The sequence below is a fragment of the Sus scrofa genome, chromosome 15 (assembly GCF_054392235.1).
Source record: "Sus scrofa isolate SSC_HxYL_T2T_F1_AM1 chromosome 15, Sscrofa_HxYL_maternal_Yorkshire_Landrace_v2.0, whole genome shotgun sequence".
NCBI classification, from domain to species: Eukaryota; Metazoa; Chordata; class Mammalia; order Artiodactyla; family Suidae; genus Sus; species Sus scrofa.
The window spans coordinates 145,880,534-145,905,000 of record NC_139397.1 but is presented as its reverse complement, the minus strand read 5'-3'; the positions used below and the strand labels follow the sequence as shown (position 1 = coordinate 145,905,000).

The window sequence follows — 24,467 nt, the reverse complement described above, 5'->3', positions numbered from 1 at the left end:
CAGACTTTGAAGGGAGGGCTGGGAGGCAGCGTCTTCAGTCTGTTTGATAGGCCTGTGCCTCTGCTATGCTGTCTTAGTTTGGGGATCTACCTAATTGTGCTGCTTGGAGAGCTCTCTGTTCAGGGGCCTCTTTAACTGGCTCGCTCCTTCCCAGTCATCAGGAGCGGCTGAGATACAGAAGCCAAGACCGCTCCTCGCTGCTCTTTCTAGAGCTCATCCTCAGCATCCTACGGTTTTCAACATTTCCCTTTCTTGGGCAGAGAATACCGCCTGGCTGTGCCCAGTCTTCCCCTCTCTGGCTCCCGTGACCTGACAGGGTTGCTTCGCCCACAGTGATCCTGCCACCATCATTTTCTTCTTGGTGAGACTTTCATTCAAAGAAGCAGCTTAACTGAGATGAAATGATCGGCAAGGCCAGTGAGGGCTGTCAGACACCTCGAATCACACTTCCGGCATGTAATTTGCACATCCCCCTCGCCTCTTGGCCAGTTTTGCCATCTGTGCCAGGAGCTTGTCATCTGCGCCCTTCACCTGGTCAGGCGGCCTGGCTGCATTCTCTCAACACCACTGCCACTCCTCTGCCCTCGGCCTCCTGCTCCCGGTGTCCCACGCTCAGGCTTCTGGCTTTCCTGCCACCCGGGAGTATCCCTTCCCAACGTGTGCTGCTGCTCCACCTCCCTCCAGAACGAGTCTGCTGCTTTTGAATGGGGCACACCCCCCGTCAATAGATCCCGGTCACAAGTCCCACCAAGAGCAGTGACACCTAAGACGTCATATTTACCACTGCGTTATGATCCCCAATTCATTTCATTCTGCTTCATAATTAACATTCAAAGCTCTGAGGTCTTCCTGAGGCCTTCTGACATCCTCTCTAATAACCCCGAGGCACCTCTCGTGTTATCATCTCATTCCCATTCAATGGGAGACCCCAACAGCCAGGTCCCCAGGCTTTTGTTCTATTTTAAGGGTGTTCATTTGCCCTAAGGGATAAATTTTATTCAGAGACCAAGGCGTGTACTCATTATCTCAGTGACTCTTTATACAAAACTGGACCCTCACAAGAAAACTGGCCACTTCTTACTCTAACAGTGTTTGTGGTTTCTGAGCACAGTGGTCTGCAGGTTAGTGTATTATATTCTGATTATATAAAAAGTGCAGTTCAAAGTATTTGCTTGTGAGGTCAGATATTTTAAATAAGGGAATGTAACATGTAAAGGCTTGCTTTCATTGTGAAAAACACTAATAAAGATTACTGATTTACATACCTTAAACAGCACAGACCCCTGGCATTCAAAACCACAAATGTGTAGCTTGTACAGTGCTATCATATCATAGGTGTATTTAATTGATACAAACATACAACAGGGAGATCAGGTAGGCAGGGCAGGGAGGAACAGTGCCAGTGACTCTGCACCCCCCGCCCCTCCATGTGTAATAGATAAGCTCTGGCCTGAGCTTGACATGGGGGAGGTAAGGCCACTGGGCCCTGGGGCCTGGCCACAATACGGAAGTCTCTGTCCTGAATGTGGTTCTAGTATTTAAACATGTATACTCCAAAGTAACCCGGCCCTGAACAGAAAGGCCAACTACTCTGTCTGGCGTTTAACCAAAGAAACTGCCACAGCATATTCCAACACAGAAGAAAAATCTGATTTTTATATATACTGCATATCTGTATATTGTCCTTGATAAGAAATTTAACAGAACAGTGTACTTTTGACCATAGAGGACTTCTGTCTTTTAGACAGACTTTAGAATCTTAACTTTTCCAACCTTTTAAGCTGTGACTCTACTGCAAATACCCGAGTCACACGAACACATGTAAAATATATCTGCTCTCTCCCACTAGAGGGCAGCCGTGTACAGACTTGGAGGACAGAGGAGGTTTAGGAATAAAGTCTATAGTTAGAATTCTAGTTTCTGTTACCTTGAATGTGGCAAATGCATCTGAAGCTATGTCAAATGTTGACATTTCAACATATCTGAAGAAATCATAAAACTGTTCTGACCACAAAATGATTTTTGCAAGTGGTTCATGTCTGATGCACTCTCTTAACATTATCCCACAATTTAGAGCTATTTCTGGAGATTCATACCTGCAAAAAGAAAAGACAAACATAATTGCTTTTTCATTTTTAAAAAAGAAACTCTAACACGGAACGGTTCTGATTTTCAGAAAAGGAAGTTTCAGACGTGTCCTAAGTGGCCAGAGCAGGTGACAAAATGCATCTCTCTCAGAGCAGAATAGGTGCTCGGAGGGCTTTAATCAGAGGGCACACACAGGGCAGTTGGTGGTGGCTGCTTCAACCCAAGGAAAAGGAACAGTCGAGAGGGATCGTGTGAATAAAAGCTCCGGATTTAAGCTAAGAGAACTATTCAGGGTCAGACGTCCAAATCGGGTTTAGTTTTACACATGGTGCTCTCAACACTGCAGAAAAACTAACAGCTGAATCAAAATCAATAGGAAACAAAATAGTTTCCTAAACTCATAGTAGCTAAACAGGTCTATCTGATAGACCTATACATAAACAGCATTCATACTTTAAATATACAGCACTGCATACCTCATTGTTTCAATTCAAGGCTCAAAATAGTACTTTCAAGATTCCTGGCAACACGCAAGCGCCGCGAAGCTGAAAGCCCAAGGCGAGGGCCCTCCCCACGCAGCCCTCCTCTGCGCCCACCTCTACGCTCTCGCCTCCTCCTCCCCTGGGATCACACCGAAAATCCTGTACTTCTTTCGGCCCAGAAACCCTCTCCGTCCGGATGCCCAAACCTCTTGGGCCGGACCCTGCCATTCTGCTCCAACGCGTCGCCCGGTGCCTCCACTTCCCTTCAAGCGCACGCACAGGTTTCGTCTCTCACCGTGTCGCCTCGTTTCCCGTCATCAGACTCCTTCCTACCATTCTACCAGTGAAGGAAGACCTCCTCGTGGCTAAAACAGTCGTGTCTCAGGACGGGAATCCTGCCACTCGGCCTCCGGACAATGCAGATCGCTGCCTCGCCCTCTTTAAAGAAAGAACCACTCTCCCCCGGCCCCACTTTCCCACTTGCTGGGTTCCCACGTCTTGCCTGGCTGAGGTCTCTCCTCTGCGGCCTCCACACGCCCTCGGGGTTCCCACCACAGCCCCCAGATGGCCCCTGCGCAGATCTCCCCTCAGCTGGAGCCGAGCATTTTCTGTTGCCGCTTCCGGGCACCTTCAGTTAAAGGCCTCCCGTAAACCTGCCGTGTCTAATTTGGCATCACTGTTTTGTTTCAGGTGCCTGGGTCTAAACAGGTCTAAGAGAACTTTCCTTGATAATGGAAATGTTCTGAATCTGTGCTGCCTACTAAGCACTTGGGACTTGGCTCGTGTGACTGAGGGACTGAATTTCAGAAGCTACTTAATCGAGTTTAAGATTAAATAACTGCGTGTTATTAGCAGGGTCTGGATTGGACAGCGCAGTTCTAACCCTTCGCCTCTTTATCCTCCATCTACTCCCCTCTTCCCACCTTCGGTGTCACCACTCCTTCTTAATACCGCTTTGAAATACCTCAGTTTCATTTCCTTTTATCTGTTCTCACTGCTGCATGAAGTCACATCTGGTCAAGCAAGTGCCCCCCAACCCGCCTCTTTGTTCTGTCTTAACACATTTACTTGAAGCACAAGTACAGCAATAACCTCTCCAGCTTAGGAGCTTCAAACAATTTCTTCTTGCTAATCAGACAGACAAACGTCTGGGCTTTAATGCCCAGGCCTCTGCGCATCCTACCTCCTCCTCTGGGTGGGCACCATCTCCCACTAGCCCGCAAAACACCCCGATTACCCCCTTATTGTTGCCAGTCACCGTGTCCATTCCTGCCTTGTACTTACTCTTTTTTTTTTTTGGCCTAAGCCACTTCTAACTATCTGGAGCCTCAATCCTAAATCCAACCATCGCTGTAACCAACCCTTGCCTTATTGGTTAAACCCACATTTTATCGCCTGAAATCCTACAGGAGTGTTACTTAGCATTACTCTTTGGTTGCACACATGGTCGTCACAGAGCCTCGCAAGACCAGAGCGGCGTTCCTCATGTCACTACGGCATGGCAGCTGCCATGCTGGCCGGCTCTTAGGTGATGAAGTGTCCGCTCACAAAAGGGCTGATGAGACAATTCATCTTTGCTGATCTGAAACAGGCTAGGAGACTAGAAGGACAAGAGTAAGGCACCTTGGTACAACAAGCTGGGCAGGTTTTGATGGCAGTTTGTCAAGTTTGTCTTAAATGATTAAACCGTAAACCAACGAGTACAAGGCAAACAGTGACGCTGTGAAACCTGTTAGCAGAGTGGAGAGCACACTAACATTTAAGTCGCCAGTGGAACAACGGCTGCCTCCAAATGCAGACTAACACTGGCAACGAGACTACTTCCAAATGCACACTAACACTGGCAGCATAACGCCCCCAAATGTCTCATATCAAAGCACTTACAGACTGAGAGGATAATACAGTGCATGAAAGTAGTCCAAACTAATTAACCAACAAGGGTAGAGAAATCTTAAAAAGACAGTTCACAGGGCTCCTGGAAGAAATGGCTCTTTCCTAGTCTGAGGCAGGAACCGGTACAAAATGAGCAAGGGACATCTCGTGCCAGACAGCAAGGAAGCTACTATCACAGACGAATGGGTTCTTGCCAAAAGCACACAGAACCAATGGGAAGGAGCTCCCAACAGCCCAAGGATGGGGAAATCTGGATATGACTGCAATGGATTGAGACACATCAAACATATTTCAAAACCCCCTAAAATGTGAATTCAAATAATGCTTAAAACAATAACATACTCATTGCTCATCTAAGGCAAGAGCATCAACTGATCATACTAAAAAATGATATTTAAAGCAAACAAAAAAATCAAGCATCTATTCTGTGTTTCCCACAGAGGTCACTGACGAGGAACAAAACACACGTAATAGATGGAGAAGGAGCAAGAGAGTTAGGAGATCGCCGCTCTGAATCCAGACGACGACCATCAGCGGATGCTAAGACTGTGCGGTGGGGGCTTGACGGAGAAGTTCAAGGTGGGCAGTTTGGACTGACAGCACCGACATCCACTCATCCACTGAAACATCACCACAGCAGGACGGCCAGAGTTGCCCAAGAGGAAGTATACTGCCCCACCCACGAAGAATTCTTGCTCCCCAAACCGAAGAACTTAAAAGAAGACAGAGGAACTTGATTACGGGTGAAACCGCAGGGCGCCAGGCCAAAACAGGTGATTTTTCTCCAAAATCAATGACCCAGTTGCTTCAGCAAATAAATGGTATTAAAAGAAGAGGGTAGAAACTACTATAGATTAAAAGAGAGTTAAGTCACATCAACCAAATTCAGGGTGTGGACCTTGCTGGAAAACTGATTTAAACTAACTGAAAACGACATTTGGGGGGGAAAATCACGGAACTCTGAACACTGACAGGGTATTAGATAATGTTGGGCTTCTCAACGATATTGCGACTACAGTAAAAACATCCTTTCTGTGTTATGTGCTACGGATGCACACTGAAGTGACGTCGCATGTGAGGAGGAAGCAAGGAGACAAAGAACAGATGAAACAAGAATGACAAAAAGTTGGTAACTGTTGAAGCCTGGTGATGGGTAGAAAGGGTTTGTTATGCGATGCCCTCGAGTTTTACGCATACTTTGCACAATAAAAACTAAAAAGGGCGGGAGGCGGGTTCTGTGGGGTTGGCTTCTGCAGGCTCCTTGCCTTCCTAAGCGGAGGTTTCTGCTCTGGCCAGCTCAGCCGAGCGCGTCAAACCTTTCTTTAATTACCTCTAGAGTCTTCCTTTACATCCTATGTAACAACGTTCACATCACAGCCCTGGCTACTCCGAGGTGAAAAACAGAGGCAGAGTTAACGAATGCTCAGATTTTAATCATCATGGCTTTCTACGGGAAAAGGAGAAATTGGCTTTCAAGATACATAAAGGCATCTGGAAGCTGCTCTAAGAACATCAAATTTCAGATTACTCACTACATGTTCACACACGCAGCTCTGGACTGATACAACAACAAAAATCAGATGCCAAAAATTCTGTATGGCAACATCTGAAGAAGCAACTCACAACTAGAAAGAAGGAAACAGAACGCTGGCATCCAACACATGCACTGACTCATGCTTTGTCTAAACAAGTTTGAACTTGGGGGAAGTGTTAAACCACAGAGATATGAATCAGAGTGAGGCAAGCTATAAAACCAGGGGTAGGACAGCAGGCTGATTCACGCCAACAGTCATGCCAGTAAAATGCCTGCCCGCCAATCTAACAGAACCCCAGCAAATGTACCCCATACCCAGAGCTGGCAAACAACTCTGCTGTGAAACAACAGGAGGCTGCCTTGCCAATCAGTGATGAGGGAGAAGGGTTTTTGTTTTTTTTTTTAAAGCTTCAATTTTAAGGCTCTTTTGGGTTTTGATTTTTTTTTCGAAACTGGCAGGCTACCCAAAGAAAAATGCCTATGTAGTCCAACAATAATTCTAGGAAGATGCACTGCAAATTACCAAATTAAGCGGTGGGTTAGTGAGGGGACACACACAGGTGAAAAGCAAAGGGAAGCACGTCATAAACATGTGCTTTGCTGACTGAGCAACGTCAAGGTACACAGCAGCCATGTCCACGAACCAGGCGGGCTCGTTCACCGCCGCAGAGTGCACATGCACCTCCAAAGAGGTCTTTAGATACACAACTTAACTGACGTGTCACGCCATTAAGGTTTTTTAACATCTTAGGGAACAGAAGTAAGATGACAGAGGATTTTTTTTTTCTCTTCAGTCACATATGATTTGAGAGTTCGAAGGCCCACAATTCTCCTGACTTTAAAATCCCACGGGCATTTTCGAAGTCAGTTTAGTGCACAGGTTGAATTGAAGGAGGGAAATACGTTCAAGAACTGTGGAAAAGTGAGCTGATCAAACGACGGAGAAAACACTTGCCCACATTCACCATCCTGCTTTTGTCCAAGGCCATCTTTGCTTTTCATTTTTCAAGCCAAAAACATACATTTTAGTACATTATACATACCCTTTCAATAACATGAACAAAATATTCTGTTGGGTGCAGATGTATTCAACAGTAGGAGTTCTTGTACCAATTTGTCTTCTGAGAATGTTGTTGAAAATTTGAGCCACATCTTTTTTGCCCTATTAGGGAGACAAATATATTTACCTGACTCAATACCAAAGTGCCCATTCATTCTCCCAAACAAACTCAAATCAAGGCACTGCACATTCATAATTATGATTGAATTCTCATTTAAAATGTTCATAGACATAGTCAATTTTCTTATTTCTTCCATTATAATTCTAAATTCTAAGTTTAAGAGTAAAATTATTTTTGACATGAATAATGTGTTGACAAAGTGAAATCTTATTGCATATAATTTCAACCATTTCTAACTCTCAGCATCATGCTGACTCGGATACAAAAAACAAAACCTTGCTATATCCTTACATTGTTCAGCAATCTGACACCTACCCAAATGGAACTAGCAGCTTCAAATGAGATGCTTGTATTGTAAACTATATATACATATAAACTATACACATACACACACACACACATATCCCCAATATATCCAGTCACTCAGGATGATAAACACTGGGGCTTAAAACAAAGCACACCCCTGACAATGAGGCAAAGAGCAGACTGCTCATGACCACTGCCAGAGCCCTTCATTCTAAACATCTCAGGTTAGTTGATTCAGACTGTTCTATTAAATTGACTAAATATCTAACATGGCACCATCTGGCTGAATAAGCTTGGCAACAATCTTCAATGCCTACCAGGGCTGAGCAGGTAACGCAAAGGAGTGCAGTAGGCCCTGCGGGAGAAAAGCCACACCGTCCGCAGCACACCCGAGTGCACACGCACGTGCACACGCAAATGTGGATGCCAACGTCGTGGGCTGAGGGGCCACGCAGGATTACCGGCTCACTGCTGCCAACCACATTTTTCAAGGGAGGCCAGAAATTCAAAATTGCGTCTCAAATCTCCTGCCATTTTAATGTTATCCTGAGCGAAATATTTAAAAGCAATGCCAAGCAAACAAAACACCTAGAATCCCTGCTGTAATGAGGGCTCAGCAGATTAAAAAAAAAACCCAAGCATAAAAAAAAAAAAAACCAACTAGGTGTTCTCTAGAGCTCATCTACCTCAAAAATTCGAACATTCTACGGTCTTCTTTAGATTGTTTATTCCTTGAGAGCCAAGGACCAGTGAATTATGTAAAACAGCGGCTGTTTATTAAATACAACGTATATGGAAGGGCATAATGAATACCTAAAAAACTTCATATATGATGTAGTGAAAGAGAGAGAAAAATCTGGCCTCAGCCAGAGACACCCTTGAGTTCCTGACCCACTAACTAGGCAGGCAGCTGGGGCATGCTAAAAAGGTCAGCATCCTCGAGCCAAGAGCCTGACAGGAATCTTAAGATGTTTCAAAGGTAAGAACACACGGACAAGGACCATGAACAATCACTGTTTTTTTGAAAAATAAAAAATTGATTTCTTACCTCAAAGTCAATGAGCTGTAGATCAGCTACCAGGGTGCTAAGGAGCCCACTATTATACAGTTCTTGAGCGAGTTGTGCCACTGCTTCTGTCTGCGGCTCTTTTTCGTTTGTGCCATACAGAATTTCTTTCATGGCAACCAGGTTTTTGGAAACTTCTTCTGTAGCCTGATTTTGGGAGAGGAGAAAAACAAAACAAAAACAAAAAAAAACCAGAACTCATTTTAACAACCATATAAAACTTACTACATTTGCTAAATATCTTCCTTATGTATTACCTACCCATGGACCTTCATACAAGACTCAAAGGTGGACAAGCCCCATCCTCGCCCTCAGGAGTCAAACACCGCGTGTACGTGCCCATGTGGGGACTGACATTTGTCCCCATACGTGCTCAGCAGGGAAGGCCAGTGGGTTCAGCACCTGTACACCGGGGTGCTGAAAACAATGTTGCTACAGGAGAAAGACAACAGCGAGAAAAGGTTCAATTCTGGGAGGGAAACAACAGGGAGGAAGCAGCCGAGCTGAGCCAAGAACAGAGACTGACGAGGAGGACCTGGCTGGGAGCGGGGCTGAGGGGAAAGGAATGGCTTGAAGAGGGGCTGAGGGAGAGGAAGCAGCCAGGGCCTGTCAGGGAAAAGGCCCGGAGGGAATAAGGGAGTGACAGCAGGAATGACGCCGAGACAGGCTTTGCAGGCAAGGTAAAACGTTGGCAATAAATGAATAGGCACTAAAAAGCTTCCACTTCTGGCCAAGATGAGGAACAAGGGTCAGATTTACCTTCCCTCATGAAAAAAGACCAAAACTGAAGAAAATATGTGAAGTGATGAATTTTAACATGGAACTTCAGGCAGCACAAGCTAAGGATCCCTGAAAGAAGGGAAAGAGATGAAGTGAACCTCACAACTTAATGCCTGGAGAGAATTTCCAGCCACATCACAGGGAGGAGGAAGCCAGGCAGAACAGGCAATCTCCACGTGAGGAGACAGAACTGGGAATCTGCGGGGGCCAACAGGACGGGGTCCTTTTCGGGGCAAAGTATCGGGAAGGAGACGGCCACACCGAAGAGAGTATTAGAGGTTTGCAGAGGCTCACCTGCTTCGGCAGCTGAGTGCTGCTAAGGAAAGTACCCGAGGCCAGGGAACGGAGCCATGGAGCTCACGCAAAGCTCCCATCAACGGGATGGAAAACCCTCATATCCACAAGCCTCAAGCAGAGCTCGCGAAGGCTTTTGTCCCTGCTCTTATAAAAAATTAGCCCTGGACTAAATCCTGCCCAACGAAGCAAGTCTGGCAAGAATAAAAACTGGACAACATGAAAAGACAATCCGCAGCATGGGAGAAAATATTTGCACAGATGTGACTGGCAAAGCATTATCTCCCAAACATACAAACAACTCATGCAAGTCAACATCACAAAAACAAACAACCCAATCTAAAAATGGGCAGAAGACCTAAATAGACGTTTCTCCAAAGACATACAGATGGCCAAAAAACGCATGAAAAAATGCTCAACATCACTAATTATCAGAGAAATGTAAATCAAATGTACTATGAGGCATAACCTTACACCAGCCAGAATGGCCATCATCAAAAAGTCTACAAACAATGAATGCTGGAGAGGGTGCAGAGAAAAGGGAACCCTATTACACTGTTGGTGGGAATGCAAACTGGTACAACCACTATGGAGAACACTATGAAGGTTCCTCAGAAAACTAAAAATAGAGCCACCATATGACCCAGCAATCCCATTCCTGGCATCTATCCAGAGAAGACCATCATTCCAAAAGATACATGTATCTCAATGTTCATCAAAGCACTATTTGTAATAACCAACCCAGGTAAAACACCTAAATGTCTAATGACAGAGGAATGGACAAAGATGATTTGGTATGTATATACAATGGATTATTACTCAGCTGTGAAAAAGAATGAAATAATGCTATTTGCAACAACATGGATGGACCTAGAGGTTATCATACTAAATGAAGTCAGACAGTGAAAAACAAACATCATATGATATCACTTATATGTAGAATCTAAAAAAAAGGATACAAATGAACTTAGCAGCAGCAAAGAAACAGACTCACAGACTTTGGAAACAAACTTAAAAGGGGACAGCTGGTGGGGGTAGGGATGGACTGGAGGTTTGGGATTGGCATATGCACACTGTGGTATATGGAATGAATGGCCAATGGGGACCTGCTGTATAGCACAGAGAACTACCCAATATTTTGAGATGATCTATGTAGGAAAAGAGTCTGAAAAAGAATAATGTGTATACATGCATAAATGAATAAAAAAAAGAAAAAACAAAAACAAAAGACAGACCAAAAAAAAAAAATTATCAAAACTGGAAAACACAACTAATAATGAGGAAAAAAAAAATCAGTCAACAGAAACAGCCCTGCAAAGTGACACAGATGGTAGAAATTAAAAAGGGCATTAAAAGATACTGTAAATATAGCCAGTATTTTCAAGAAAAAAATGAGCATGTTAATTAAGTAAAGGTTTGGAAGACATTAAAAAAAAAAAAACCAAAATCAAACACTTTAAAATAAAAACTACAATGTCTGAAATAAAAATTAACACTGGATGGGATTAACAGCAGATTAGCTACTGAAGAAGTAAATATGAAGACAGAGCAATAAAAGCTATCCAAAATAAAATACACAGGGGAGGGAGAAAAAAGACCAGCACATCAGTGAGCTGCAGGATGACTATAAGCAGTCTAATAAATGTGCTCCTGCAGACCCCAAAAGGAGGGGAAGGAGAGACAAAATATGTGAAGACACGATGGCTAAAAAGTTTCCAAGTCTGATGTAAACTATAATCCCATGGAGCCAAGAAATTCAAAAAACCTAAGCACAAGAAACAGGGAGAAAACCCCACTAAAGCATGGAATAGTCAAGTTAGCTTAAATTCAGTCCAGAGAAGATCTTAAAAGTAAATCAGAGGGTGGAGTTCCCTGGCGGCCCGGTGGTTAAGGATCTGCATTGTCACTGCTGTGGCTTGGGTTCAATCCCTGATCCCTGGCCTGGGAACTTCCATATGCCATGGCAGGGGAGGTGGGGGGGGAGCAACCAGAGGGATAAAACATTACAAAGAATAAAAAAATGACAATGGACTTCTTAACAGAAGTGATGCAAGTCAAAAGATAGTAGAGGAATATCACTAAAGTTCTGGGGGGAAAAAAAAAACCTGCCATCATGGTGTTCTATACTTAGGAAAAATATCACTTAAAAACAAAGGTGAGGGAGTTCCTGCTGTGGCACATAGGGTTAAGGATCAGGTGTTGTCTCTACAGTGGCCCAGGTTGCTGCTGAGGCAGGTTCAATCCCTGGCTTGGTGCAGTGGGTTAAGGATCTGTGGTTGTGGCACAGGTCACAACACCCTAAAACAAAAAACAAAACCCCAAAGGCGAAATAAGATTTTGTCACCAGCAGACTTGCTTTATAGGAAATGTTTAAGGAAGTCCTACAGGCATAATGAGATTATAGATGAAAATCTATGTATACAAAAAGGAATGAAGGGCACTGGAGAAAGTAATGTGGACAATTATAAAAGATTTTCCCATTATTAAGAAAAGTCTTTAGGAGTTCCTGTCGTGGTGCAGTGGAAACGAATTCAACTAGGAACCATGAGGTTGTAGGTTCGATCCCTGGTCTCGTTCAGCGAGTTAAGGATCTGGTGTTGCTGTGAGCTGTGGTGTAGACTGCAGACACAGCTCGGATCTGGCGTTGCTGTGGCTCAGGCGTGGGCTGGCGGCTACAGCTCCTATTCGACCCTTAGCCTGGGAACCTCCATATGCTACGGGTACAGCCCTAAAATGACAAAAGACAAAAAAATAAATAAAAAGTAAAAAAAGTTAAAAAGTCTTTAAAAGATAATTGGCTGTTTAAAGCATAAACAACTGTATTCTGGCGTTATGACATGTAGAACAAGAACATGTGGCAACAACAGCTAAGAGGGAGGGCAGTGTCATAAGGTTTTTATATGTGAAGCAGTATAATATTTCTTAAAGATGAACTACAAGTTAAAGGCATATACTGTGAGTCCTAAAGGAACCACTAAAAAACCCAGAAGAGTTAAAGCCAATAAACCCACAAAGTAAAGATAGATGAAAAACATAAAGGCTATAAAAAGCTAAATAAACTGAAGTATTTATGACCAGAAATATATTTCAGGGAGATGACTTAGATTCAGAGAATATCAGCATTTAATGGTACCCAAAGAATCATCTAGGTCCACGGTATTTTCTTCTACAACCTACTAATCTTCTTATCAAATGATCGCATTGCTTCCCCTTAAAAAATTCCAGTGTCCAGTAACACAGTACCAGCAGATTTTAGAATCAGACCGCAGAAAATTTTACAGTGAGACAAACACTGCCTCACTATACAGCATCTGCTGGTTCTGGGTCTGCACTGCAGATAAGGCTGAATTCTAACTTCTCTCCCACATAAAGGCCTCTCATTGAAAACAGCTTGCCTGTCTCCCTTAAATAGTCTCCAGAATACCTCCTCTCAGCTTCTTTAACTCTCCTAAGAAAGGTAGGACTAATGTTTCAACTCTGTCCAGACGGAATGGTGCAGAAGACGCCGGGCCACCACTTCGCTGCAAATGTTGCAAATTTAATGTAGCTCAGGGCTACCTCGAAGAATTTTTGCAATTATATATAATCCATTCAAAATCAGATCTTTGAATAACATTGCAATAATGGCTTTAACTCTTCTTACTATTTAATCTCATTAACAGCCCATCATTCAACACTATGGAGGTATTTTGGAATCTTGAAGGACATCCAATATGCCAGCTACTGCTGTCATATTTGTATCATCTGAAAATCTGATAGATAGGTATGCTTTCCAGGGCCTCGATCATTACCCAAAATGCTGAAAAGGAAGTAATTATGAATGGAGCCTAACATTATGCCTTTGAATCATGCTTTTTTTGTTAATGATCTACTAATAATCTTTGGGCATGGTTGCTCAGCCACTTACATTTATTTCCAAATCTTTTGCAAAAGGTGTTTTGTTAAATACTTTGATAAAATAAGACTATGCTACTACCTTTTTACTCATTATGACCTTTTTTACTAAGTTTATGCTGATTTCTACTGACTCCTGCTTTCTTTACCAAAGGCTTTAGAAGAGTAACCTCCTAACAATCCCATTATGAAACCTTATTCACGGGAAGTTCCCTTATTCAGGAGAGCTCTCAGCGGAAACAAATCTGACTGGCATCCATGAGAACGCAGGTTCTATCCCTGGCTTCGCTCAGTGGGTTAAGGATCTGGCGTTGCCATGAGCTGTGCTGTAGGTCACAGATGTGGCTCGGATCCTCAGTTGCTGTGGCTGTGATGCAGGCCGGCAGCTACAGCTCTGACTTGACCCCGACCCCTAGGCTGGGAACCTCTATATGCCACGGGTGCAGCCCTAAAAAGCAAAAAAAAAAAAAAGACAAGACAGAAATCTTCTTCAGCATCAGTGTTAAGCAGAATCTTTAGTTTTTCCGGCTGCCATTACTACTCTATCCTGTTAACGCCTTAGCTTCCGGACAGCAGGTCACTCTCATGCCATATATACATTTTAAGTATCCCAGGAATGTACTTTTTCTGGGCCAGGAGATAAAAATCATTAGTCTACAGTAAACATTTGTTTGTTTTTTTCCAATCTAATTACATGTGTTGCCTTTTCAACTTCATTTTATTAATCTTTATTTATAAGATGATTTTCTTTGGCAGGGATGAATGTGACTTTAGTAGGTGTCTAAGTATACGATCTGCTGATTTTATTCAGTGACCCTCAGTAAGAGGCCTCAGCCCCCTTTGCTCCTCTGAACGGATCAGACTTGTGAGGCTCTTAACAACCTTTCATGAGCCTCAGGCTTCTGAGAGCAAAAGATGAAGCATATTCACCGTGAACAAAAGAGGAAGATCAAAGTGTTCACTATGTCGGGAGGAGGAGCTCACAGCTAACGGTGTGGGATTTCTCTTCGAGGTGATGAAATTTCTAAAACTGACTGTGGTTGTGGCTGCGCATTACCTGTGAATAAACTAAGAACTGCTGAATTGTACACTTGAGATGGGTGAACTGTATGATGTGAGTTTCATCTCAACAAAGCTGTTTTTAAGAAATGGAGAGAATTGAGAAAAGAGAAAGCTACTTATAGTACTTCTAAGATGAAAGGCATCCTGGATTCACATCAAGCCCTCTTCCTCCCTTTCAGAAGAGGACACTGCCACCTACATCCTGAGTGGAGAGGAAAACGCCAGTGGAGTTCCCGCATCTGCCAACCACCGTACTCATCTCTCGTTATTAGTCCTCCCTGCTTCGGGATTCTCCGTCTCCCGCCTTCTCAGGGTCTCATCCTGTCTGTTATCTCCTCACATAATCAACTCCCCTCTTACCTGACTGCCCAGAACGCAATTTTAAATATGATCTAGATTCCCATTAACAAACATAAATTCTCCTTTGACTCCATGACCCCCTCCCAGCTACGGCCCCCTCATAATTAAACCTCTCAAGATACCTACCCATGTTTGCTAGAGCCCACATGTCTTTCCTAGCTACTCTTCAGCTTAATCCCATGTGGCTTCTACATTTAGTACTTACAGTTTTTAGACAGTGCCCAATGACCTGCCTGCCATGAAATACAATTTTTAGTTGTCACTGCAAGTGAAGCTCTTGGCAGCATCTGAAGTTGTTGATTACACCCTCCTTTTGAAACCGCTCCTCCCTGTCCTCTGTGACTTACCAACGCTCTTTTTTTTCTGTCTGTCTCCCCGCTTGCTCCTTTTATCTCCTTTTTGGCTCATCCTTCTTGACTGAGCCATTTAAATATTGGGAATTCCTCCAGGCAGAGTACAAGGCCCTCTTTTTCTCATTCTATTATCTCTACCGAAGTGACCTCATCCACACCCACAACTTTAATTAACACCCAGATGCAGCTGCCTCAGAGATTCCTATCTCTAATCCAGTTCTCTTACTAGTATACTAAGCAGCCTACCTGCAGTGTCTCTACTTGGATGTCTCAAGGTACCTCAAACCGAATGCATCTAGGACAGAACTCATGGTCCTGCCCCAATGCCTGGCGTTCTTCCTTTGGTCCCTATTTCTGGGAATGATATCACTCTATTGATGCTCTCATAACACATAGAAACTTAGGATTCATCCTCAACTTTTCCCTCCTCCTCACCCTGCCCCAATATCTAATTTATCACCAAATCTCCCAAATCCATCCATTTATGCCCCGCCATCACCACCCAAGTCAGAGTCCCCATAAACTCTTGCCTGGACCACTAAGTAGCCTACTGATTGGTTTCTTTGAATTCCCTACAGTCCATTCTCCATATTAAAACTAGAACGGTCTTTTCATAACACAAATATGATGAAGATTTATGGAGTTCTCACTGTGGCTCAGTGGGTAAGAACCTGACATAGTGTCTGTGAAGATGCACATTTGACCCCTGGCCTCCTTCAGTGGGTTAAGGATCCAGCATTGCCACAAGCTGTGGTGGAGGTTGCAGATGCAGCTCAGATATGGTGTTGCTGTGACTGTGGCGTAGGCCACAGCTGCAATTCTGATTCGACCCCTGGCCCAGGAACTTTCATATGCCACAGGTGTAGCTGTAAAAAGAAAAAAAAAAAAGTCATTAAATCTTAAAATGGTTAAATCTTTGTGTTTAAAATGCTTCAATTATCTACCTCTCTTAGGATGGAGAAAATTCCCTTGTAACATGGCTTGTAAAACCCTGCATGGCCTGACCCTACCTCTCTGGCCTTACCGTGCACTACAATTCCTTCCCCCACTATCTACAGACCAATGCTCTGGTCACACTGGTCCCTTTCAGGGTCGCTACACGTGTGGTTCCCTAAGCCCACAATGTTCTTGGTGCTCACACTCGGCCCCACCTCCCAGCCGCCTCCCACTCTGCCTTCACTGCTCAACTTAACCATCACTCCCACCAAGAAGTCTCTCTAAGTAAATTCTATCATAATTCTTCCACCACCTGGTTCTTCTCCAGGGTTTCTCAAAGTTGTATATAATTCTGCTTTTCCTTGTGATTTCTGATGAATGTCTGTTTCCTTCTGCTCCTTTAGGAGCCCCGTGCTTGCAGTGCTCTGTATATGGCTGGTATCCGTATATCTGATCACGGGGATATAAAGTCCAGGTGAACACTGGAGGTAGGGAAATGTGATGTTATTACACCACAAGGTGAAAGAACTCCTTTTAAAAAGGAGTACAGATAGAGGGTCCTGAAGAAGGACATCCTGCAACATCTCCCAAGGAAAAGTTAAAAGAATCTACCTGGCAGAGTGGCAGTGGAGAGCAAGGGACCTAACTTCCTGTTTTCTTGGAGAAAACAGTCTGGAAGGACACACACCAAAGTGAGTATGGCCTGCCTACACGGAGGGGTGAGAAGAATCCTTCCACTTTTCTCCTGATGTATTTCAGATGTGTGAATGTTTTACCATTCATATTTTAAAATTTTTAGAGCAAAGTAATCAAGGGAATGAGCTAAATGGATCAGACTGTCCTCTATATTGGTATCAATTGGTTTATCTTATTTCTGCTTCTGTTTCCCTCTTTTCTATATAGGTCTACACATGTTAGTAGGTCTACCAACCACACCTTAAAAAACAGTGCCATAAACAATGCCTAATAAAAAACTAAAGACTAGAATAGGGCCTAACAGATAAAGGGCTAACTCAAACTACTCAGAAGTAGAGAATGGTACTGGGGACAAGACACTTCCAAACCTAGTGATTTCCATGGTTAGTTACCATTTACAGAAAATAATCAGTAGCATGGCATAAAAACAAATACCCCCCCCCAAATTCTAAAATTCATCAACTTTATTACTTATTAACATCCTAATAAATGGGAGCAATCAAGTTCATATTTCAATTGATGACTTTAATTTTTCAACTATTTGTGTAATTTTGTTCCCCATTACATGGACAATTACAAGTTGATTTTTAAAAAGCTTAAAAAAGAAATAAACATGACCAAATATTACTGAGAGATAATCAGAAAAGCTTAAGAAGTTAAGTGTTTCACCAGCAAAGCTGACACAGCAAGTATTTACTGAATGAAGACCCACATTTGGAGCAAATAAACCTGGCTGGTCCTGTTTAGATTTCACTTGGCTCCCTTCATTGGTATTCACATTAGTGACCCTGCCCAGTCCCCCATCTCTGGCCAGCCTTGCACTATGTTCATATGCTCTCTGCCTCCTGACCACATCCTCCTTATCTGCCACCTCCCCACTTGTCCCCTCACACCTACTTCTAGCTCCTCACACACTGTACCCTTGTCAAAGCCGCTGAGATATCCTGACACCTAATCCACCGGGCCCCTTCATGCCCACGTTACCTGTCCTGCTAAGACTGCAGGTTTCAGGGCTGCCCATGCTCACAGCTTTGGGTCTCTTGCTCCTCTAAACAATGTTGGATGTCCTTGACGGAAAACTTTCAGTCCTCAGGGTTCTGGGCACCGCAGAAAAAGTGCTGGAACGTGTGCACCCTTGGTTCGCTACAATTCATGCTGCTCAACTGCCTTTGCTCCAGCCAGAACGCTCCTTCAAACTGGATTGATTTTTCAACCAGTTCCTCACAGAGGCAAACACCTGAAAACTGCTCCACTCTCCTCAAGAGACCTTAACTCTTTCTCTGCTCCACAGCTGAACCTCTAGCTTCACCTCTCCCATACTGAGATCAGACTTTCAAATGAAAACACCTTGGAGTTCCTCCAAGCACCTTGATGTATTTCTGCCATCCTCTGTCTCAACCCTGGAGACACACCAGACTCACTTGGGAGGACTTTTAAAAACAAAGATGCTCACTCCTCTGAGGCTTACTAATGACCGAAAGAAAAATCGTCCTTTTACATGGAGACACCCCTTAACCATATAAATCAACGGGAACAGTACAGAGACTACTGGCCTCACGTGCCTCCTGAAAGGATACACTGCAAAGGGCACAGCAGCACTTTTGTAGTTTCTTGCCAAAAAGGCCTCACCTGCACTGACTCATGAGGAATCGTCAGCCAAAGCCAAATTAGGGGACATTCTATAAAACAACTGGTGCAGTACTTTTCAGAAGTGTCATGGTAATGAAAGTCAAAGACAGACCGGGAAACTGCTCCTGATTAAAGGAGACTAAAGAGATGCTACAGCTAAATGCAACGTGTGGTCCTGAATTGGATCCTGGTCCAGAAAAAGGCCATCAGCAGGACAACCGCGCAAATCTGAAAAAGGTCTGTGGGATTAGTTAATAGCATTATATCAACATAAGTTTCCTGATCTGATCATGGCACCGTGGCTACATACACTGTTAACAGCTGGGGAAGCTGGGTGAAGAGTACGCCTTCTGTAATCATTCCCTCAGTTCACAAAGTCATCAGTCCTCTTATGTTGCTTTACCTCTCGGGTAAGAGGCACCCCCCCTTAGGTCCTGGGCTGAGGGCTCTATGTTCGTGTGCCGGAGAGAGGGCCCCTTGTACAAGGAGGGGGCTGGCCTTGCCTCAAGTCCCCCCTTGCAATTCTGCCAGTTGTGCGGCCTCTCGGAAGGTTGCTGGGCCTGATGCCTGCTGGGATCCATTCCATTTAAGATCTCAAATTCCAAAAAAAGTTCTCCCAATTCTTTTCTGCCCCGTCATCCACTCTCACACTGTTGCCCTGGAAGCTTTGTTTCTGTTCAAGTGACCTCGCAGGCTCGCTACTCCCCACCCTGCCTCTCCTGAGGCCACGTGGCTTTGACCCTGGCCCTGCGGTGCGCTATCTTCTCATCCAGCCTCTCATTTCCCCACCACGTATTCAAGGGCTTTAGAAAGGGCTTGCTTACATCTTTATGCCCCCGTCCCTCCAATGTCCGAGATGGTGATTTACACACCATCTGACTTCATAATTGTGTTAACTGACTCAATTGTCTGGGACATTTCATCAACAGAACACGGTGTTCTGAGACACAGATGCTATATACTCATGTGGCCAGTGAGCCTCACATTCTCTCTCGTGGGTACAGACTACTAAGAGTAGCCAACTGTGCTGTAGATACATGGTCATGAAGAGAAACATGGGAGAGAAGAGCCCCCTCAGGACGAGCCCCCTCGCTTGGCTGGAAAATGAGGTGGATCATGCTTCACTAACTCACTCACTGCTGACTTGTCCAGGTGAGGGGCACAAACTCTTAGAGCTTTAGAGAAGTGGTTTACCCTGTGTGATTCTACTAAGCACCCGCAGGATGGAAGTTTGGGGACACCCAGTCGAGCAGTCACAGAGGAAGGAGTCTGAGGCTTGGCAGAGCTTCTCAGGGTCAACGCTCTGAGTGGAGAAGTGCCATCCCTAACTGCTGGGGGTGGGCTTGGGAAGGCATATTAATCCTACACCATGAAGCCTCACTGACTTCCACAAATAACCAACTGGTACCAACTTTCTTTCTTTCCTTCTTTGTTTTTTGTTTGTTTGTTTGTTTTTGGCTGTGCCCACAGCATATGGAAGTTCAGGGATTGAACTTATACCACAGCAGTGATGACGACGGGCCCTTAACCCACTGAGCCACCAGGGAACTCCACAACTTTATACTTCTTTCCCTCCCAGAGTGAGGAGACAAGTAACTACTTTGAATTTTTAATGCAGTGTTCCTACTAACTTCCTCAATTAGAACTAAGGCTATGAGACTCGCCACTGTCTGCTTTCTCATTAAAAAAATACAACATGGCAGGAAAAAAGCAAATAGTAAGCCAAACTAGGTACAAATGGCCTATTTCAAGACTTTCAAAAATTCAGGTTTCCTACTAACTCTATTACCTTACACATGAACATATGCTCAACATCACTAATTATTAGAGAAATGCAAATCAAAACTACAATGAGGTACCACTTCACACCAGTCAGAATGGCCATCACCAATAAGCCTATAAATAACAAATGCTGGAGAGGGTGTGGAGACAATGGAATCTTCCTACACTGTTGCTGGGAATGTAGATTGGTACAATGACTATGGGAAACAGTAATAGAGGTTCTTCGAAAAGCTAAATATAGAACTACCATATGATCCAGCAATCCCACTCCTGGGCATATATCTGGACAAAACTATAATTCAAAAAGATACACGCACTATTCATAGCAGCACAGTTCACAACAGCCAAGACATGCAAGCAACCTAAATGTCCAACGACAAATGACTGGATTAAGAAGATGTGGTACATATACACAATGTCATACTACTCAGCCAGGAAAAGAATTAAATAATGTCATCTGCAGCAACACGATGCATCTAGAGATTCTCATACTAAGTGAAGTAAGTCAGAAAGAGAAAGACAAATACCATATGATATCATTTATATGTGGAATCTAGAATATGGCACAAATGAACCCATCTACAAAACAGAAACAGACTTACGGACATAGAGAACAGACTTCGGGTTGCCGAGGACGGAGGGAGTGGGATGGATGGGGAGTTGGGGGTTAGCAGAGGCAAACTATGACATTTAGAATGGATCAACAACCAAGTCCTACTGTAGAGCACAGGGAACTATATATCCAGTCTCTTGGGACAGACCGTGAGAGATAATATAAGAAAGGGAATATATATGTATATATATATATATATATGACCAGGTCACTTTCCTATACAACAGAAATTGGCACAATATTGTAAATCTACTATGCTTTGATAAGAAATTTAAAAAAAAAACTTGCATTAAACCCAGTCTACCCACAGTACCTGTCCCTCTACTCTTTTACCATCATCAATAGCAACCACTCAGATACAAAATATTACAATTTTGGAAGACCAGAGGAGCTACTCACTCACCCATGAGGTCACGTCACTCAAGTGCTCACAGCCCTTATCACCCGACTCCTCTTCTGGACCCATCCAGGCCCAACTACTCGGTAGACCCCAAGGTGGCCTCATGATAGGAGGTAAAAAGTGACAAGGCATCTCCTCACAGATGGAGGTGCAGAGTCTATCTGGAGAAGTACAAGACTGGGTCTGCCTCCCATTTAGCCCCCAATTTTTAAAGATTAAGTTACTTGTTAAGCCTAATTTATTAATACATAAAGCACACTTAAATGGAGCAAGACTAAAATGATTAAAGTGCAGACATGGCTGCTTTAGAAACTAAAAGGCTAATAACCTTAGAAGATATTCTACTTTATAACAATATTAACAAAATGATAAGGTATCGTTCCCCACCTATCGGCAGCAAAGACTTCTAGAAAATATACTGGTAGTGGAAAAATAAATTGATACAACTTTGTTGGAGGGTGATTTAGTAAAACATTATCAAAAAGCTTTAAAAGGGGCAATCCTTCTGAATCACCCATTATACTTCTAGGGAATTTACCCTGGGGAAATAAGACAATTACACAAAGACCTAAATACCAGCAGTGTCATTTACAATAGAAAAGGATTAGAAGCACGTAATCTCACTGAACTGGTTAAATCACGGTGTCCCCATAAAATGGGAGATCACGGCAAGCTTTAAAAACAAGTAGATCTACACTGACGTGCAGAGATGTTTACACTAAAATTAAAAAACAAACACTAAAACCAAAACTGGGTTCTAGAGTAGCATACTCCTGTGTTCAGGACCTTAACTGCCGCAGGAAGAGGGAGAGAGCTGGAGTATGAAAGAGGGTCTGTGGGGACCCCCACTATCTTAACAGTAGTCATTTCTTGTGGTAGTGGAGTTAGGATGAGCTTTAGTTTTCCAGTTACAGCACTCGGTTGAATTTTCTGAATTTCTGGAATGAACACATACTAGAACGTATTGCTTCATAGAGATATAAATATAGAAATCAATGAAAACTATTAGGCTTAGTAAAGGAAGCACCGATCTCTCGTCTACACAAATGAACCTACACACCCACATTCCCAAGAGTGCTTACACAAAGAGAAGGAAGGAGCTTGGCAAATTTCAGCCCCTTCTCCCCTCACCAAAGGAATTCAAATGAACAGGACTTTGGCAAATAGATACTGAAGAAAAAGAATGTCATGACTCTAAGGTTTTTTGCCAGAAAGGCGACATTTCTTAAAACAGTCAGTCAGAAGAGAAAGGCCAATTCTGGGGCAGAGAAAATGAATTTTGAATCGAATACGTTAAGTCTGAGGTGATGCCTCAGTATGAAATCAAAGTATCTTAAGAGCTGCAAGAGATGGCAGAGGACAGCGAACTCAGTGGTTTTTAAATGCTTTGGGGGCCACTGACGTCATACCCCCTAATCCTGCTGCCACCGTTTTTCAAAATAAAGATCCTGTGTAGAATCCCATTGTACAAACAAGGAGAAGGAAAAGCTGAAAAAATGGATGAAGGGAAAAAGAGCACCTGAAACCATGGCCTACCAGCTTCTCCAGAGCACCCTTTGCACGCATGCGGAACATTAAGTTTAAAAAAGCAAAACAATGGAGTTCCCGTGGTGGCGCAGTGGTTAACGAATCCGACTAGGAACCATGAGGTTGCGGGTTCGGTCCCTGCCCTTGCTCAGTGGGTTAAAGATCCGGCGTTGCCGTGAGCTGTGGTGTAGGTCGCAGACGCGGCTCGGATCCCGCATTGCTGTGGCTCTGGCGTAGGCCAGTGGCTACAGCTCCGATTAGACCCCTAGCCTGGGAACCTCCATATGCCGTGAGAGCGGCCCAAGAAATGGCAAAAAGACAAAAAAAAAAAGAAAAAAAAAAGAAAATAAAAAAGCAAAACAAGGAGCTCCCTTGTGGCACAGTGAGTTAAGGACCCAGCATTGCCACCACAGTGGCTCAGATCACTGCTATGGCATGGGTTCAATGCTTGGCCTGGGAACATCCACATGCTGCGGGCATGGGAAAAAAAAAAAAAAAGGCAAAACAAGAATACTAATCATCTATGAAAAAGAATGAAATAATGCCATTTGCAGCAACATGGATGGACGCAGAGATTACCATAGTAAGTAACGTACGTTAGACAAAGACAAATGTCATATATCCCTCATATGTGGACTCTACAAAAATGATCAAATGAATCTATTTACAAAACAGAAACAAAACTTTATTTGTAACTTTATTTACAAAACCTCGGTCAGTTTACTGACTCGTGCTCTGGAAAATATCTGATGGGTAGAAGTGTAGGCCAAAGGATACAGGAACCTGGAGTTAACTGTGGATACTCACCAAATTCTCTCAATCCTCCCTTAAAATCTAGTCTCATATCTTGCTTCTTTCTCCTCCTGACTCTTAAGCTTTCATTGTCATCAGTGTCCTCTTACTAAGTTAATTTTCTTCTGTCACAGCCATCTTTCCAACACTTCGAATCTCACCCCACCTCTGACTTTGAAACATTGCTGGTGGGAATGTAAAATGGTACAGCAACTGGGGAAAGAGGTTGGTGGCTTCTTATAAAACAAAATATGTGCTTACCATATGACCCAAGAATTGCATTCTTGGGCATCTGTCCCAGAGAGAGGAAAACTTATGTTCACCCAAAACCTGTATGAAAATGTTAACAGCAGCTTTATCTGTAATAGCCCAAACCAGAAACTGTCTAGATGTCCTTCAGTAGGTCAATGATTAAACATTCACCCCCTTCACTTACTATGGGACACTCACAGACAATCAAAAGGAATAACTGATACAACTACTGGCATGGATTTCATGGGAATTAAGTGGAGTGGGGAAAAAAAAACCAAACCATCTGAAAAGGTTACATACTACATGATTCTATTTATAAAACATTCTTGAAATAACAAAATTAAGGACTGGGAAGACAGATTAGTGGCTGGCAGCAAGGGTTAGGGATGGGGAGAGGAGATGGGTGTGGCCATAAAGGAATAGCAAGGGGAGGGCCTTGTGGTTATGGGAACAGTTATGTATCTTGATTGAGGCAGTGGCTATGCATGTGATAAAACTGCACAGAGCTACACACAAATATTCACAAAACTGTAAAATTGGTGAAATG

The 24,467-nt window shown here is 43.5% G+C and overlaps 1 protein-coding gene across 1 annotated transcript in view; it reads right to left on the bottom strand.

Moving 5' to 3' along the window:
- Positions 1 to 24,467, bottom strand: part of CAB39 (calcium binding protein 39) — a 92,168-nt gene that overhangs the window by 16,024 nt on the left and 51,677 nt on the right. The window contains exons 3-5 of the mRNA XM_021075733.2: positions 8,533 to 8,697; positions 7,041 to 7,159; positions 1,928 to 2,096 (exon numbers count right to left, since the gene is read on the bottom strand). Of these exons, the coding sequence (XP_020931392.1) occupies positions 1,928 to 2,096; positions 7,041 to 7,159; positions 8,533 to 8,697 (453 nt within the window). The remainder of the gene's footprint in view (positions 1 to 1,927; positions 2,097 to 7,040; positions 7,160 to 8,532; positions 8,698 to 24,467) is intronic.